This window comes from Epinephelus moara, chromosome 18, assembly GCF_006386435.1.
Source record: "Epinephelus moara isolate mb chromosome 18, YSFRI_EMoa_1.0, whole genome shotgun sequence".
In the NCBI taxonomy this organism is placed as follows: domain Eukaryota; kingdom Metazoa; phylum Chordata; class Actinopteri; order Perciformes; family Serranidae; genus Epinephelus; species Epinephelus moara.
The window spans coordinates 10148114-10164776 of NC_065523.1; the positions used below are offsets into that span (position 1 = coordinate 10148114).

At 41.1% G+C, this 16663-nt stretch overlaps 1 protein-coding gene across 1 annotated transcript in view; it reads left to right on the forward strand.

The window, feature by feature from the left end:
- Positions 1-16663, forward strand: part of LOC126405536 (myosin-11-like) — a 30803-nt gene that overhangs the window by 11482 nt on the left and 2658 nt on the right. The window contains exons 10-37 of the mRNA XM_050069302.1: positions 1945-2088; positions 2460-2555; positions 2651-2769; positions 3049-3201; positions 3298-3471; positions 4039-4212; positions 4832-4946; positions 5037-5230; positions 5367-5488; positions 6713-6782; positions 7015-7175; positions 7781-7889; positions 8715-8846; positions 8927-9133; positions 9444-9581; positions 9672-9795; positions 10160-10331; positions 11196-11408; positions 11903-12047; positions 12327-12533; positions 12876-12980; positions 13864-14016; positions 14185-14433; positions 14571-14783; positions 14871-15083; positions 15450-15611; positions 15789-15917; positions 16131-16232. Of these exons, the coding sequence (XP_049925259.1) occupies positions 1945-2088; positions 2460-2555; positions 2651-2769; positions 3049-3201; positions 3298-3471; positions 4039-4212; positions 4832-4946; positions 5037-5230; positions 5367-5488; positions 6713-6782; positions 7015-7175; positions 7781-7889; positions 8715-8846; positions 8927-9133; positions 9444-9581; positions 9672-9795; positions 10160-10331; positions 11196-11408; positions 11903-12047; positions 12327-12533; positions 12876-12980; positions 13864-14016; positions 14185-14433; positions 14571-14783; positions 14871-15083; positions 15450-15611; positions 15789-15917; positions 16131-16232 (4295 nt within the window). The remainder of the gene's footprint in view (positions 1-1944; positions 2089-2459; positions 2556-2650; positions 2770-3048; positions 3202-3297; positions 3472-4038; positions 4213-4831; positions 4947-5036; positions 5231-5366; positions 5489-6712; positions 6783-7014; positions 7176-7780; positions 7890-8714; positions 8847-8926; positions 9134-9443; positions 9582-9671; positions 9796-10159; positions 10332-11195; positions 11409-11902; positions 12048-12326; positions 12534-12875; positions 12981-13863; positions 14017-14184; positions 14434-14570; positions 14784-14870; positions 15084-15449; positions 15612-15788; positions 15918-16130; positions 16233-16663) is intronic.

Below are 16663 nucleotides of genomic sequence, written 5' to 3' on the forward strand. Positions count from 1 at the left end.
TTGCTCTTCCTGAGGTTTCTACCATTTTTTTCCCCGTTAAAGGTTTTTTTTTGGGGGGAGTTTTTCCTTATCTGCTGTGAGGGTCCAAAGGACAGAGGGATGTCGTATGCTGTAAAGCCCTGTGAGGCAAATTGTGATTTGTGATATTGGGCTTTATAAATAAAATTGATTGACTGATTGATTAATACGATACAGTCTCTAACTTTTGACTGATATCTATTGTCGGCAAAAAATGATGTAAATTTTCGATCCATTGTTAGCAGAGTAAGCACGCATTAGCTTGGAGGACCTGAATGTCCTGCTGAACCCATTTAAAAAATCTTCCAGTTCAATAAAGTGTTGCTTGATAACCCATATGAAACGGGAATGAATAGTGGAATATTTCTATTCAAGGCTGTAGCCATGGAGTCAACATTGGGGGGGGGCAAATCTGCACGGCCCCCACCCCCCCAAACACACACACACCCTTACTTCCTGCCATTCCTGCCACCTGCCATATGTTTCTTTTTTTTGAACGTCTAACACACCAAAGGGAACATGGAAGAAATATTATCAGATAACAAGTTGTGTCTCTTGCTCAGATAGCCTACAAACCATTTCTGATCTGAATGACAATAATTCTTATATCAAGAAACACTGACTCATTTTTTGTACAAACGCTACCGTATCGTATAACTAACGTTACTGCTATAATCCGACTGATAACGTAACGCTACTCATTTTCTCACTGCTCTTAACTTACTTTGCTTCTTTTCTGAGACTGGCCAAAAAAAAGCTGAATGTCTCTGCCACCCTTGCTCTTGCTCATGATGACTCACTGTGAAATTACACATGCAGTGCAAACATTATGAGAGACACTTCCAAGTTCAAACTTGACGCAGGCTTGTTGTTAGCTAGCTCATTAGCTAGCTAGCTAGCTAGCTAGCTATTATAATGTGGTTACATTCGGTGCAACATTGCAAAACAATAACCATTCACGACATCAAAATTTCATAACACTTCACAAAATCACAATAAACAGTTACAATATAGCCTACGTAATGCTCATATTACATTCTCATTTTCCACTTTTATTCAGTAATGAATAGAGAGACAAATTTCCATTGCCTGCCTGGAACGTTACCCATACAGCAGTCTGGCAACAACATTGATAGCAACCATGGTAACCAGCCTTGGCATTCTGCTACGGCAACTCCACTTGGACAAACCACACGGAGAAATGCAATATTCGAACTGATAGTAATAATAACGGGGATTTGTTATGTTTAGTTATAATTATGATGATTACATTATTTCGGATGGTGGTATGTGGTTGCCTATCGTAGAATAGCAATGAAAAAAAAAAACTAAGACTGTTGTTTTTCAGTTACAGTTATATATATTGGGGGGGGGACATTTTGGGCATACCTGAACATTGGGGGGGACGTGTCCCCTGCAATGTATGTGGTGACTACTGCCCTGTTTCTATTACTACTTATAATTGACAAAATTCAAAGTCGGGTACAGCCTTAGTATTTTTTGCACATTTTATAAAGCTAGGCAGACATCTGTGTGAAAGATGAAAGATGAAACTGGTGTTAGAGTTGAAAACAGTCACTGGCAGTTACTCACTGCCTCCACATGGCCTCTGAAACAGAACAAGTTTCAAGCAAGTGAGCTGAAAACAGAAATCTGTGACACTGACAGCTGCTCCTGATAAACAATAAATGTGGACCAGTGAATGATGTTGAGCTACTGTCAAGCTACTCTTCCTCAAATCAGTCTTGACTTTATCATATGTTAAACATTAATAGTGAGTGTATCAGTATACTTGTACTAATAAAGACCAGGCAGAAAAAGGGGGAAATAAACCTGTTGATCAGAAACCACTGATTCCCAAACTGTCACCACAATAATGGGGCTGTAATTGAAATTAATGGTGTGTATTTGTGTGTGTGTCTTTAGAGGAGCTCCTGCTGGAGGACTTCGGCTCCTATCGTTTCCTGATAGCCGGCCACGTGGAGATTCCCGGTCAGGAGGATGATGAGATGTTTGATGAGACTCTGGAGGCCATGGAGATCATGGGCTTCACTGAGGAGGAAAGATTAGGTACAAACTGATCATTTGAACCAACTCCACAATCAAATCCTTTATTTAAGCCCACTGCACTATAGATTTGCCTCTCATGGTAGGTTTAATAAAAGGAACATTCATCCATCCTTCCAAACATTTTCTAAATTATTTTCTACTTCAAAGACCATGTACTTTGAAGGGGAGTTATTGTTTTACTAAAAATTTGAAGGAAATGAAAGAAAAACATCAGAAAAATTAAAGTTAAATTTTATTTATGCCAGGAACAGCATGGGGAAAGTAAAATTTCTGAAAACTTTTAGCTGGGGAAACTATTTTTAGAATAAACATAACATTGCTGCAAATTTACGCACCATTTTGATTGTCTTCCTTCCTCTCCCTGGCTGCAGGGATGTTGAAGGTGGTGTCCACTGTGCTCCAGCTGGGCAACATCAAGTTTGAGAAGGAGAGGAACAGCGAACAGGCGACCATGCCTGACAACACCGGTAACCATTTGAAAATACCAACACCAGCAGTGTAAGTAAACCTCTAAATGTCTCTGACCTCTTCTTCTCTATCTCGTTTTACCCATCAACCCCAGCTGCCCAGAAGGTGTGTCACCTGCAGGGCATCAATGTCACCGACTTCACCCGTGCCATCCTCACCCCCCGGATCAAAGTAGGCAGGGAGGTGGTGCAGAAGGCACAGACCAAGCAGCAGGTAACTCGAAACCAAACCTCATTAACACTGAAAATAAAGACTCCTGTGGAATATTTCCTTCTGAAATGTAGTTCAGAAAAAGTAGAAAGTCTCAGAAAAAACAAAACCAAGTAAAGTGTCTGAGAATTAAAGCACTACCTTTTTCTGATATGACGTAAAACCCTTCTATCCCATCACTTTACAGCAACACAGAATTATAAAATAATCCCAAAATGAATCAGAACAAAACTTTTTTTTCTGTCTCTCTCTCTCCTTCTCTTCCTCCTCCTCCTCCTTCAGGCTGATTTTGCTGTGGAGGCTCTAGCTAAGGCCATGTATGAACGCCTGTTTCGATGGATCCTGGCCAGAGTCAACAAGACGCTAGACAAGAGTAAGAGGCAGTCATCTTCCTTCCTGGGCATCCTGGACATTGCAGGCTTTGAGATTTTTGAGGTGAGCACTTACTGAAAACAAACATTTAAACACTTGAGTGACTGTTTTGTCAAGTTTATGTCATTTTCTTATCACTCCGACATTTCTCTGCCTCAGGACAACTCCTTCGAGCAGCTCTGCATTAACTACACCAACGAGCGTCTGCAGCAGCTCTTCAACCACACCATGTTCATCCTGGAGCAGGAGGAGTACAAGAGGGAGGGCATCGAGTGGAACTTCATTGACTTCGGCCTCGACCTGCAACCCTGCATCGAGCTCATCGAGAGGCCGGTCAGTGACAGGCTGCAGACACACATATGTGATTTACTTTAACCAGGAGTTCACTGATTTGATTATAAAACACAGAGTTTAACACCTCACAGTGCTAAAAGCACAAGAAGTTAAAAGGACTTAACATGCAATATGTTATCAGAGTATGTTATTCTGCAAAAACTGATATCATTTTAATTTTAAAAAATGTGTTACATTTGTGTGAAGTCCTAAGAAATTCCAGTAGCAATTACATTTAAAGAGTAGGGATGATAATGGGCTCTGTTTCTGTACTGCAAAAAAAAGAAGAAAAAAAAAATGATTTCATTCTTAAGTTTGTAAGAGGAAGTAAAAAATGACTTCAGGTGGTTTCAATTGAAATCCGACACTTATTTTTATCAATAGACACTAATTTGTCTAATTAAGTTCACTATCTAGCCACCATAATAATGTTTACAATCCTTAATAAGCACTAGATTTGAACTGAAGATCTCCATAAGGCCATTAAGTGTCGGGATACACCCCTGTATCCCCTCCACCATGTGTTCATGAGCATAATTAACCTCTGTGTCCTTCACTGTCCTGCAGAACAATCCTCCAGGCATCCTGGCCCTGCTGGACGAGGAGTGTTGGTTCCCCAAAGCCACTGATGTCTCCTTCGTGGAGAAGCTGCTGAACACCCACACTGGTCACGTGAAATTCTCCAAACCCAAACAACACAAAGATAAACTGATGTTCACTGTTCTGCACTATGCCGGCAAGGTGAGGATCATTGAAGGCTTCAGGAATGAAGTATAAACAGTTATAGTTTAGTTTAAATTGTAACGTCAGTGATATTCTTCGTGTATGTTTTAAACCAACACTGAATTGACATTATTTACTAACAAGTATTGTGTATAATAGCCTGATAAATCTTCCTCCTCTGTACCATAGAACTCCACTGTTGTCCAGAAACTATTAAAAGCACATCAGTGAGCCTTACTGTTGCACTGGGTGACATGTTCCTTCATTATGAACACACACTCTGTAGTTTATGTCGACTCAATCCCACACACACCGTCCTGCTGCTACAAATACTCACTAGAGCAACAAATGTAGATTAATCCACTGCTGAAAATAGTCCCCAACAAATGTACTATCTCCTCCTGATTGTTAGGAAAAAACTACAAAAGATTGGAAGCTGAAAATTTACATCTTCAGTAGGAACCAATGAGCTTGGAGCTGAGACTCACAGACAGGAAGTCAGAACGTATTGAGTGACTTTGTTACTTTTGGTCTTTTGATTGGTTTAATCGACAGTAAGAAAAACACAGATTAATACCATCCCGATCTCCATCAACAAACATGACTTACATTTACATTTACATTTACATACATACAGGTTGACTATAATGCAGCTAACTGGCTGACCAAGAACATGGATCCTCTGAATGACAACGTGACGGCTCTGCTCAACAACTCCTCCAGCACCTTCATCCAGGACCTATGGAAAGACGGTCAGTCTTCCATGACGGGTCAAAATGTCCTCATTTCACCACAAATGTCTAGTCACTAATAAAATGTGGTATAAATGTCTCCTGTGTCAGTTGATCGAGTGGTGGGTCTGGAGACCATGACCAAGATGTCAGAGAGTTCAGCGCCCTCCTCCACTAAATCCAAGAAGGGCATGTTTCGCACGGTGGGTCAGCTGTACAAGGAGTCGCTGGGCAAGCTGATGACCACGCTGCACAACACGCAGCCCAACTTTGTGCGCTGCATCATCCCCAACCACGAGAAGAGGGTAGGTCATCTATGTGTTTTAAGTTTGAGGTGATATGCTTTGCTTTTTCGCCCTAAGTGTATCCAGAACGAGGGATTTTTTTAAATTAAAGCCACAATGTATAAAAAAAGACACTGAGTCTGCTGCTGTGCTGCAGGCTGGGAAGATGGACTCCAACCTGGTGCTGGAGCAGCTCAGGTGTAATGGTGTGCTGGAGGGCATCCGAATCTGCAGGCAGGGATTCCCCAACCGAATTGTGTTCCAGGAGTTCAGACAGAGGTGAGGAACAATCCAAGCAATGGTATAAATGTTGTCATTGTTGGCTTCTGCTTGTACTTTTAAAACGTTGATATGGTACGTATGAAACGCATCCATGGTTTGCAGAAATTGACAATGCCAACATTTTCTTTTGGCGACTTGGCTGTGAGGAAACTGTCTGAGACCACATTTATAAATTTATTATTATTAATTAGAGGTATTGATAACAACATATATAGCTCTGTTTGCACTAATAAGGACAGCATGTGTATTAATAATACACCATGTAATACATTTAAATAAACAGCCCTGCAATAAACATGAAGTTTGTTAATGCACAGTGTAATTATCCTGATGTTAACAGTGTTTTGGCCGTTCATTTAAAGGTCCGGTGTGTAAGATTTAGGGGGATTTAGTGACATCTAGTGATGAGGATTGCAGATTGCAACCAGCTGAAACATCTCCAGATTAGAATTCCTTCAGTGTTAATTGTTCATGAGGTTTTTACCAGAAGCCAAATTCGCAGAGGTCTCATCCTCACCAAAACAAATGGACCAGGAGATTAAAACTGGTTAAAAAAATAAATAAATAAATAAAGAACACTGAATAAAGCAATTTCACGTTACAAATTAGTGTTTTCTTAGGCCCCTAGCCCAGCACCTGTTAATGTGTGCTCACTTTTTTCCCTGACAACATAAGATCCAAATGTTTAGGGAGTTTTTATCAAGAGCCAAATTATCCGCAGAGGTCTCATCCTCGCCAAAACAAATAGACCCCGTGATTTAAACCAGTAGAAATACTGAATAAAGCAGTTTCACGGTAAAAATTATCTGGCCAGTATTTGGTTCATCCATTCTGGGCCACTGTAGGAACGTGGCAGTGTAACATGGCGATCTCAATAGATGCTCTGTATCTAGTTACAAACCTCTCAATTCTAAGGTAACAATACACAACTTTTTTAGGAGATTATACACTAAAGAAAACACTTAATATATTAGATTCAATTTCTGCCAATATATCCCCCTGAATCCTACACACTGGAACTTTAAATGCACTGTTGTAGTTCATCACTAGGACCACTGAAGGGCAGACACAACCATACAAACTTGAAACTTTGAAACTTTCAAAATAAAACAACCACGTGTGTTTTTTGTTGTTGGTTTTTTTTTTACCTTAAATGAATCATATTCATACATCATATGTCATATTTGATGTTACAGTTAATGAGTGTTTTCTCATTTGTAGATATGAGATTCTGGCTGCCAACGCCATCCCTAAGGGCTTCATGGATGGGAAGCAGGCGTGTTGTCTGATGGTGAGCTAGATGGAAGTGAACATTTTTGTGTTACATATTACTGCTGATACTTTGATTTTGGAATACTTGAATACATACAGTATTAAAATTAATGTTGAGAGGGTGTCCACAGTTACAGTTTACAGAACTTGAATGAACATGTCATTTGAGCATAAATTTGGTTGAGAATGGAGTTGCAAGAAGCCAAGGATTCTCCCCTTTAAGCACTCTCCTCTCCTCTCCTCTCCTGTAGGTAAAGCACCTGGATCTGGATACTAACCTGTATCGTATCGGTCAGAGTAAGATGTTCTTCAGGACAGGAGTTCTGGCCCAGCTGGAGGAGGAGAGAGACCTCAAACTGACTGTCGTCATCATCGCCTTCCAGGCACAAGCAAGAGGCTTCCTGGCCCGCAAGTAAGACAATCAGTTAACCTGGAAGCTGCTACTTAAGTACAAGTTTAAGGTACTTTTACTTTAGTATTTCTATTTTCTGCTACTTTATACTTCTACTACACTACATCTCAGAGGGAAATATTGAACTTTTCACTCCATCATATTTATTTGATGACCGAAGTTACTAGTTACTTTGCAGGTGCAGGTTAATGATACAGAATATTATCAACAAATAAATTATAATCTACTAATCTAGATTAAGATAAAACATTATATTGATCCTGGGTGGAAAATTCACAAGCATCTTTAGCTTCATCATTACCTACTGCAACATTAAAGTGATGAAGACATAAATGCATCAATAATTATAATCCAATAATACAATAAATATTATTCTGAAATGCCATTTACCATTCTACAAAATGAGCACTTTTACTTTTAGTATTTTAAAGACACTTTCATCGTAATACATTTGTATTTACTTTTTACTTAAGGAAAACAATTGAATGTAGGACATTTGCTCATCGAGGAGTATTTTTAGACTGTGGAGTTGCTACTTTTACTTTTTCTAAGTACAAGATCAGAAAACTTCTCCACCACTGCTTACATCTAGTCTTTCTTTTCAGAGCTTTCAGTAAACGTCAGCAGCAGCTGACCGCCATGAAGGTGATCCAGAGGAACTGCGCCTGTTACCTCAAACTCAAGAACTGGCAGTGGTGGAGGCTCTTCACCAAGGTTGCACACATGCACACACATACATTTCCAATATGTTCACATACATACAGTTACAGGTTTATAGAGATATTGATAAAATGGTTACATTTTGTAGAAATATGATAATTATCATACACCTGGCAACACTGTTTGAGATTAAACATTTTACTTTGCTTAATTTAATGCAAAAAAGTTTTGACATGAGAAAGCACTGTCTCACACACACTAAACATGCAGTATGCTAAATGATATATACTAAACATGAGTATATTAATATACTAATGTTAGTGTTCTAACATGCTAAGATGCTAAATGCATCATACTAGATGTCAAAGCATGTTTGACTTGAAACAGTGGGGAAGATAATACAGAAATGAAATAGAATACATAAAGGAGAATGAAATAAAACAAAATATAATATATTATTAGCATGTAAGTGTAACTTAATGATGCTAACATTAGGTGTGATCGGGGCTGAATTCTAGCAGGCTATTATTTGCATACCTGTGCTGAGCCAGATCTGACAGTGAAGAACTGAGCCTGACAAACTGAATCTGACCTTCTTACAATGGCCACCGTACACAGAGAAAACCTTTTCGTTTTAGATAATATTATGGCCTTTTTCTCTGGCACCATTATCAGGACACAATTTTACAATATTAGCTCTACTAGTGGTCAGAATCTGAATCAGAATCTCCATTTATCATGTGTGGTGTCTAATGATTATTACACCTTTGAGTTATTGTGGCTATATTTCCTGTAAAGGTCATGAAACCATGCACTGTAAATTTAAAAAAAAAACCAAGGCTGAGTTGTTGATGTGTTATGTATCTGTCTGTGGTTCAGGTGAAGCCCCTGCTGCAGGTCACCAGACAAGAAGAAGAAATGGGTCAGAAAGAGGAGGAACTTAAAGCAGCAAAGGAGGTGGCGGTCAAGACTGAGGCCGAGCTGAAGGACATCACCCAGAAACACTGCCAGGTGAAATAAATGCAGGTTTTTAATCATGTTTTTTATCTTTAAAAAAATCTTAAAGAAGAAACTGAAGTCTGTGTTTGCAGCTGATGGAGGAGCGAGCTCAGTTGGAGACTAAGCTTCAAGCAGAGACGGAGCTGTACGCGGAGGCGGAGGAGATGAGGGTGCGACTGGAGGCTAAGAAGCAGGAGCTAGAGGAGGTGCTGCACGAGATGGAGGCTCGGCTTGAGGAGGAGGAGGAACGCAGCCACGCTCTGCAGCAGGAGAGGAAGGACATGGAGCAACAGCTACAGGTGGACACATCATTGTCATTATTATTAGTAGTAGTAGTATTGTCGCAACTAACAATTATTATTCTTTATTGTTTGATGTCAGAAAATAGTACGGTAATTGTGAAAAAGAATCATGAAATGTTTTTGTTTTGTTCAACCAACAGTCTAAACCCAAATAATAATGATACATAGATTATTAAGTCATTTTTTGTTACACGCCTCTCTTGTACCTGAGCTTTACGTAGGTTTTTCACAGGTGTTTTGACTTTGTGACTTAAACTATCCAGCTTAATTTTCGGCTCATATTTCACCACATGATGCTTTCCTGCAGCTGATGGAGGCCCAAATAGCAGAGGAAGAGAACGCTAAGCAGAAGCTGCAGCTGGAGAAAGTCGCTGTGGAGGGAAGAGTCAAGAAACTTGAGGAGGACGTTCTGATCATGGAGGATCAGAATAACAAACTACAGAAGGTAGAAAGAGTTTGGCAGTTTTGTTTTGTGGTGTTGTAGGTGTTATATACATAATGCGTGCTCTGCTCTCATGCTCTCATATCTTTTTAGGAGCGTAAGCTTCTGGAGGAGAGGATGGCTGACATGAGCTGTAACCTGGCAGAGGAGGAGGAGAAGTCCAAGAATCTGACCAAACTCAAGGCCAAACATGAGTCCATGATCTCAGACCTCGAGGGTCAGTCAGCAACAGACTTCATCTACTTATATCATTATTGGCCTGGGTTCACATTTACTCACGTCTGTTTAGATATATAAAAAAATGCAGCAGATAATTTACTGACCTTAATATTATAAATAAAAAACTGGCGATCCGTTTTTTTAAATTTTCATTCATAAGGTGTGCAGAAGAAAAATTAAAAGCTTCAGCCGAGGGAGTACTTGTATTTCAAATATTATTTTAAATTTCTAAAGCCCTTAGAGTTCTAGAAACAGAAATCAAGCCTCTGAACTTTTTGACCTTGTTTTTCCATAACACCACTGTAAAAATGTAAAATGACCTTTTAAGAAGAAGTCTGTCCTCTGTCTTCTATCTTCTGCAGTGCGTATGAAAAAGGAGGAGAAGGGTCGTCAGGACATGGAGAAGGCTAAGAGGAAGGTGGAGGCAGAGCTAGCTGATCTCCAGGAGCAGCACGCTGACCTGCAGGCCCAACTAGCTGAACTCCGAGCACAGCTTGCTGCCAAGGAAGAGGAGCTCCAGGCCACACAGGCCCGGTCAGCAGAGGATGTTTCTTACAGCTAATAATACGACATATTGTTGGATAGAATAAACACCATAGTAACTGTTAAGTGATTCTTAGATCCCTGGCAGCAACGTTCCACCAGGTTTATCCTGAAAGTGACGCTAGAGGAAAGATCATGAAGTCATTAAAATCAAAGGAGGGCACATAAATGGGCTCAAGTAAATTTTACATAATGGAATATCCTGTTTCCAATGGGAGGCTTTAGTTTTAAGGGTTAAATCACTATAAAAGCTGCAGGATCATCAAAATCAGTCAGGATTAGCCTCTGGGAACATAAAATATCCACAGCAAATTTCATGGAAATCTGGCCATTAGTTATCAAGCATACAAAGCTGATCATTTCTTTTGAGGGTGGTACAAGAAGTCAAACACCACCTGAAACCCCCTCCCACAGCGCACCTTTCTGATGATGGAACTGGGAGGGCTATGTCCCACAGTTTCCATATCTTTCTGAAAGTATCTGAAACCAGTCAGCCCAGAACTTTCACCTTCAAATGACACTAAGTATCATAAAGTTAATTGTGAGGATATTAAGATGTTAAACCTGTAAAATAAAGCTTAATGGCCTTTTTGCTAACACGAAGGTGTAGATATTCTTTCAAAGGCTTCTACATGCTACCAGGAATAAAACTCTGGTATAGAAAAGTACAGAAATCCCCTCAAAAATGTTTCATATTTTAACTGTAAAAAAACTCAAGGTTGCTAAAACTCAGTATCCATGTGGTAGCCAACCTTACAAAGACATTTCTATTTAGACAAGAATGAAACTCCTGAAATTCAAAGAGACAGACGTAAAGATATTAGAAACTATAGTAGAACTTTTTTGTGTCAACAGCTTGGAGGACGAGTCCAATCAGCGTGGGGTGGCAATGAAGCGGGTTCGGGAGTTGGAGGTTTTGCTCTCAGAGTTGCAGGAGGACTTGGAGGCCGAGAGGGCAGCCAGGGGGAAGGTGGAGGCAGCTCGGCGGGATCTTGGAGAAGAGCTGAACGCTCTTCGCACCGAGCTGGAGGACAGCCTGGATACCACTGCTGCCCAGCAAGAACTACGGTCTGAACCATCTGTTGTATACTACATATACCACCACTGAACGGTCCACACATTCAAATTAGTGTTTAATTGATTATTCACGTGATGTTGAGGTATACAAAGAAGTGTAGCAGAAACAAGTCTTTTGTCTTTGCCTCAACAGAAAAAAGGGCGGGTATGTAAAAAACTTTCAATAAATGATACTAGACTTTGACTTATGAGTCAAAGACTTCAAAGTAAAAAGAAGGACTAAAAGTAAATAAAGAACCTAAAGGTATTACAACAGCACATATTTTGATTTCTAAACAACATTACTTTTCTGCATTTAGAACAAATCTCAAATAACTGACTCTGAACAATGTTAAAATCAGACTGTAAATAGCATAAAGCTTCTCTCTAGGATGGCACAGCATTGTAAATAACAGTGTCATCTGCATAAGTGGACATTGGTAAATCAGACCTCTTGGATGTGTTGTGGTGATGTCAGGTATTAAAATATGATATGCCACTGGTAGGGCGAAGCGTGAGCAGGAGGTGGCCATGCTAAAGAAAGCCATTGATGATGAAGGACGGAGCCATGAAGCCCAAATCCAAGACCTGAGACAAAAACACAGCCAGGCTGTGGAGGAGTTCAGTGAGCAACTGGAGCAGGCCAAGAGGGTACACACACACACACACCCACACACACACAACATTTTTTATTAAAGGTCTCACATATATAAATTTAACATAAGGCCAGAGGTCCAGAACAATACCTGCACAATATACCAACACCAAAGTCATTAAATTGTCCTTTCACTTGGTTTTGGTTTAATTTTTCTATGGAGAATGCAGATATGAAGGGAGCAAAAACTAGAGAAAAATTTAAGGAATAATTACAAAGGAGCATAAAAAAAAATACTTGAAGTCACTCACTTACTATCACATCTCTCTGTCCAGGTGAGAGCTGGCCTGGAGAAAGCCAAGCAGGCTTTGGAGAAGGAGACGGCAGATCTGAGTGCTGACCTTAGATCCCTTGCCAGTGCCAAACAGGATGTGGAGCACAAGAAGAAGAAGGTAGAGGGCCAGCTGAACGACCTGCACTCACGCTTCAACGAGAGTGAGCGACAGAAGACTGAGTTGGGGGAGCGAGTCTCCAAGATGACTGTGAGTCATAGGATATTAATGCATAAAGACTAAAGCACTAAACTTCATATATGTCAAATACTATTTGCATTCAAGTGTATATAATGTAAATACAACACTGAAAGTTAAATAGTAGCCAACTGAAAAATAAAAAATAAATCAGCAGAAAATGAACGAATAACAGTTTCAACCAGCATTCATCTTTCTTGAATTTCATATGTTAATCCTGACTTAATTTATTACTGGTAGAATATAGTCCAAAGGACAGAGCTACATATTGTGGACTTCAACATACACCTGTCTTCTGTCTCACTCACATGTCCTTACCATCTCTCTGCTTTTCTGTCTCTTTGCCTCCACCAGATGGAGCTGGACAGTGTGACCAGTCTGTTGAACGAAGCGGAGGGAAAGAACATCAAGCTGAGCAAAGATGTCTCCACTCTGTCCTCCCAGCTCCAGGATGCACAGGTGATGGACACCACAGATATATACACCAGTTTATATATAGTACAATACAGTAGTAGTTCTGTTTTGAAGTTCTGCTTTGAGCTAAATATAAACATCAGCATGCCAACATGCTCACAATGGCAATATGCTCATGTAGGTGTAATGTTTGCCATGTTTAACCACCTTACTTTGACATGTCAGCATGCTACTATTTGCTGATTAGCACCAAAGCCTAGGTACAGCTGAGGCTGATAGGTGATTTTGTAGGTTTTTCATTAAATTTTGACCTGATGAAAAAGTAAAGGGGTCAAAGTGATTTCAAATAATCCTCTGGAGACTATGAATGTGTTACAAGGCTTAAAGTTCTCCGGCACCCTGAAAGAACTCCAGCATAAGGCCGTTTCAAATACTTAATCATATGTCTGTGGAAAATATTCTTGCCTATTTTTTAACTGTCGCGTGGCAAGAATATGGCTGTATATGTATGTATACCCTCCTTTCTGTCTCCCAACTAGCAAATAAATTTTGGGCGTATAAACTCTCCTTTCTTTAAGCCCTGAATGTTTATAAGAAACTGCACAGCAGTCCATCCAATGTCAATGAAAAACAGTTGTACAGGAAAAGTCAGCGAACCACCAAAGTTGTTAGGCTACATCCTCTGGTAACCAAGAACCAGTCTATAAAGTAGACGTTGAGATATTTCACTGAATAAGAGAAAACTGCGACCCACTAGTAGCACAAGAGGAATCACCAAAGTCAGTGGGGTCTGTCTTTTTGGAATCATGTGTGTCAAAATCTCACTCATTTGAGAAAGTTCAGTCTTTATCACAGTGATAGATCATCACTGCCATCAACTGACACCTTTCTCCTCATCTCCTCCAATCTCCTTGTCCTTCTCCTCCAGGAGCTGCTGTCAGAGGAGACCCGTCAGAAGCTGAATCTGTCCGGACGTCTGCGTCAGATGGAGGACGACAGAAACAGCCTGATGGAGCAGCTGGAGGAGGAGACAGAGATCAAGCGCTCGGTGGAGAGGCAGGTCTCCAGCCTCAACATGCAGGTCAGTAACTTCAGACAGATAAGAAGTCTGAACTGTTCAAGTCAGTGAAATCAGTGGTGTTACAACTACAGAAAAGTAGATGGCTTTTTTTAAACCAATAACATTGCAGAGCACCCTGTTTAAACATGACAAACTCCACTAAGCTCTTCCTGTTTAACCTTCTGCCAGCTGTCCGACTATAAGAAGAAGCTGGACGAGACTTTGGGGACGGTGGAGCTGCTAGAGGAAGGGAAGAAGCGTCTGCAGCGTGAACTGGAGGCAGCTAACAGCGAGTACGAGGAGAAGGCGTCGGCCTACGACAAGCTGGACAAGAGCCGGAGCCGGATGCAGCAGGAGCTGGAGGACATCCTCATGGACTTGGACAGCCAGCGGCAGCTCGTCTCCAACCTGGAGAAGAAGCAGAAGAAATTTGACCAGGTCTGACTGCAATGGTGGAAAATGATCACTTTGCTTTTTCTAGCTCAGAGGAACTACTGTGGGTTTGTCCCCTGGAAGGACGTTTAAAACGTTCATCTCTAACTTCCTGTGATCTCTTTTGTCCTTGTGTCCATCAGATGCTGGCAGAGGAGCGCGCTGTGTCCTCTAAGTATGCAGAGGAGCGGGATCGAGCAGAGGCAGAGGCGAGGGAGAAGGAGACGCGGGTGTTAGCTCTGGCCAGAGCGCTGGAGGAGAACCAGGATGCTTTGGAGGAGGCAGAGAAGACCATGAAGGTCCTGCGAGCTGAAATGGAGGACCTCATCAGCTCCAAGGATGACGTGGGAAAGAGTGTAAGAAGAAACTGAAAAATTAATGAAAAGGGATCAGTTTCCTTTATTACAGACATCATTTCTGATCTTCTCTCCATCCTCCATCAGGTCCATGACTTGGAGAAGGCCAAGCGTGGCCTGGAGGCCATCGTGGAGGAGATGAGAACACAGATGGAGGAGCTAGAGGACGAGCTGCAGGTCGCTGAGGATGCCAAGCTGCGTCTGGAGGTTAACAGTCAGGCCCTGAGAGCTCAGCATGAGAGGGAGTTGCACGCCCACAGTGAGATGGGCGAGGAGAAGAGGAAGCAGCTCCTCAAACAGGTGGAGTACAACCTGCTGCTGCTCCTCTTAAAGGGGACCTTTAATACTCATTTTCAGGTTCATACGTGCATATCAGAACATGTTTTACATGCTTTAATGGTCAAGAAAAACATTATTTTCCTCAAACTGTCTGTGCTGGAATACCTGTGCTCACCCTCTGTCTGAGATGCTTTAGCACCTGTAATCCCAGTTGGTTATTCTCTGACCTATATAAACATCCGAATGTGGACTTTGAATAAATTTGTGTTGCAGAATAAGTGAGTGCTCTCCCCCACGTTACGTTATGACATGTAAATACAGTAATAAATCAAACTAAAATAAAGAGTAAAAGGTGTCTTACGGTCCTCCCTGCTGTTGCTCTATCAGGTGCGTGAGCTGGAGTCGGAGCTGGAGGAGGAGAGGAAGCAGCGAGGTCAACTGTCCGGCAGCAAGAAGAAGCTAGAGGGGGAGCTGAAGGACTTGGAGGACCAGCTGGAGGCCACCAGCAGGGGGCGTGACGAAGCAGTCAAGCAGCTCCGCAAGATCCAGGTTAGCTCCAAAGCGACAAAAGCTGAACTAATACTTTTGACATAACAAAGTGCCTGCTGCATTTCTTTTATTCCTTATTCCTGTTGGAGTGGTTACTCAGTGTTACCTAACAACAAGAGTCAATCTGAATCAAATATAGTTGAAACCCCCACATGATCTCCTCTGCTCTCCTCACAGGGCCAGGTGAAGGATCTCCAGAGGGACCTGGAGGACTCACGTGCAGCCCAGAAGGAGGTCCTCGGCTGTGCAAGAGAGGCTGAGCGCAAATCCAAGGCCATGGAGGCCGACATCGTCCAGCTGCACGAGGTGTTGCAGACACTTCAGCTTCAAAATAAAAGCTTGTTTTTTCTCATTAATTATGATATCAACATATTTAGTTTTTTTTTTATTCTGCAGGGCAACCTTTAAAACAAAATTACGTTTTTTTAAATTAGGGAAGGATAACATGATGTTGATTTGTGTTTCTAACCTTCTTAATACCACCATCAATGTCCTCCATCTGTCTGTCTGTCTGTCCAGATGTTGGCAGCAGCTGAGAGAGCTCGTAAGCAGGCAGAGACAGAAAGAGACGAGCTGGCTGAGGAGCTGGCCAGTAACTCTTCTGGAAAGTGGGTGTTTTATGTTATTAACATGAACATTTTAGGTTTCATGAACCAGAGAAACAAAAACACTTAAACAAGCATTGTAAACAAGAAGCTTCTTTTTGTTACAGAAAGTTACAGATAGAGGGGAGATTGGTTGACTGGTAAAAGGAGACGCACATTATTTAATGATGCTTCAGACGTTTGACACTACTAAGGACACGTCTTAGAAATGTAGCCAGTAATTGTTAAGATGTTTGTTCAAGAGTGTAAGAGTGCAGAGTTCAGTTTAACATGTTTTACTGTGGCCAAAGTCATCAGACTTGTAAAACATAATAAAAGTTTTGTGATGCTAACAGGGGATAGCAAGTAAAAATCAATCTGAATGTTTGAATTAAATTACCAAGAGTTTACAGTGCCTGAGGATATATTCATTTTTTAATTTTACTATTTAAATTTCACCCGTTTCCA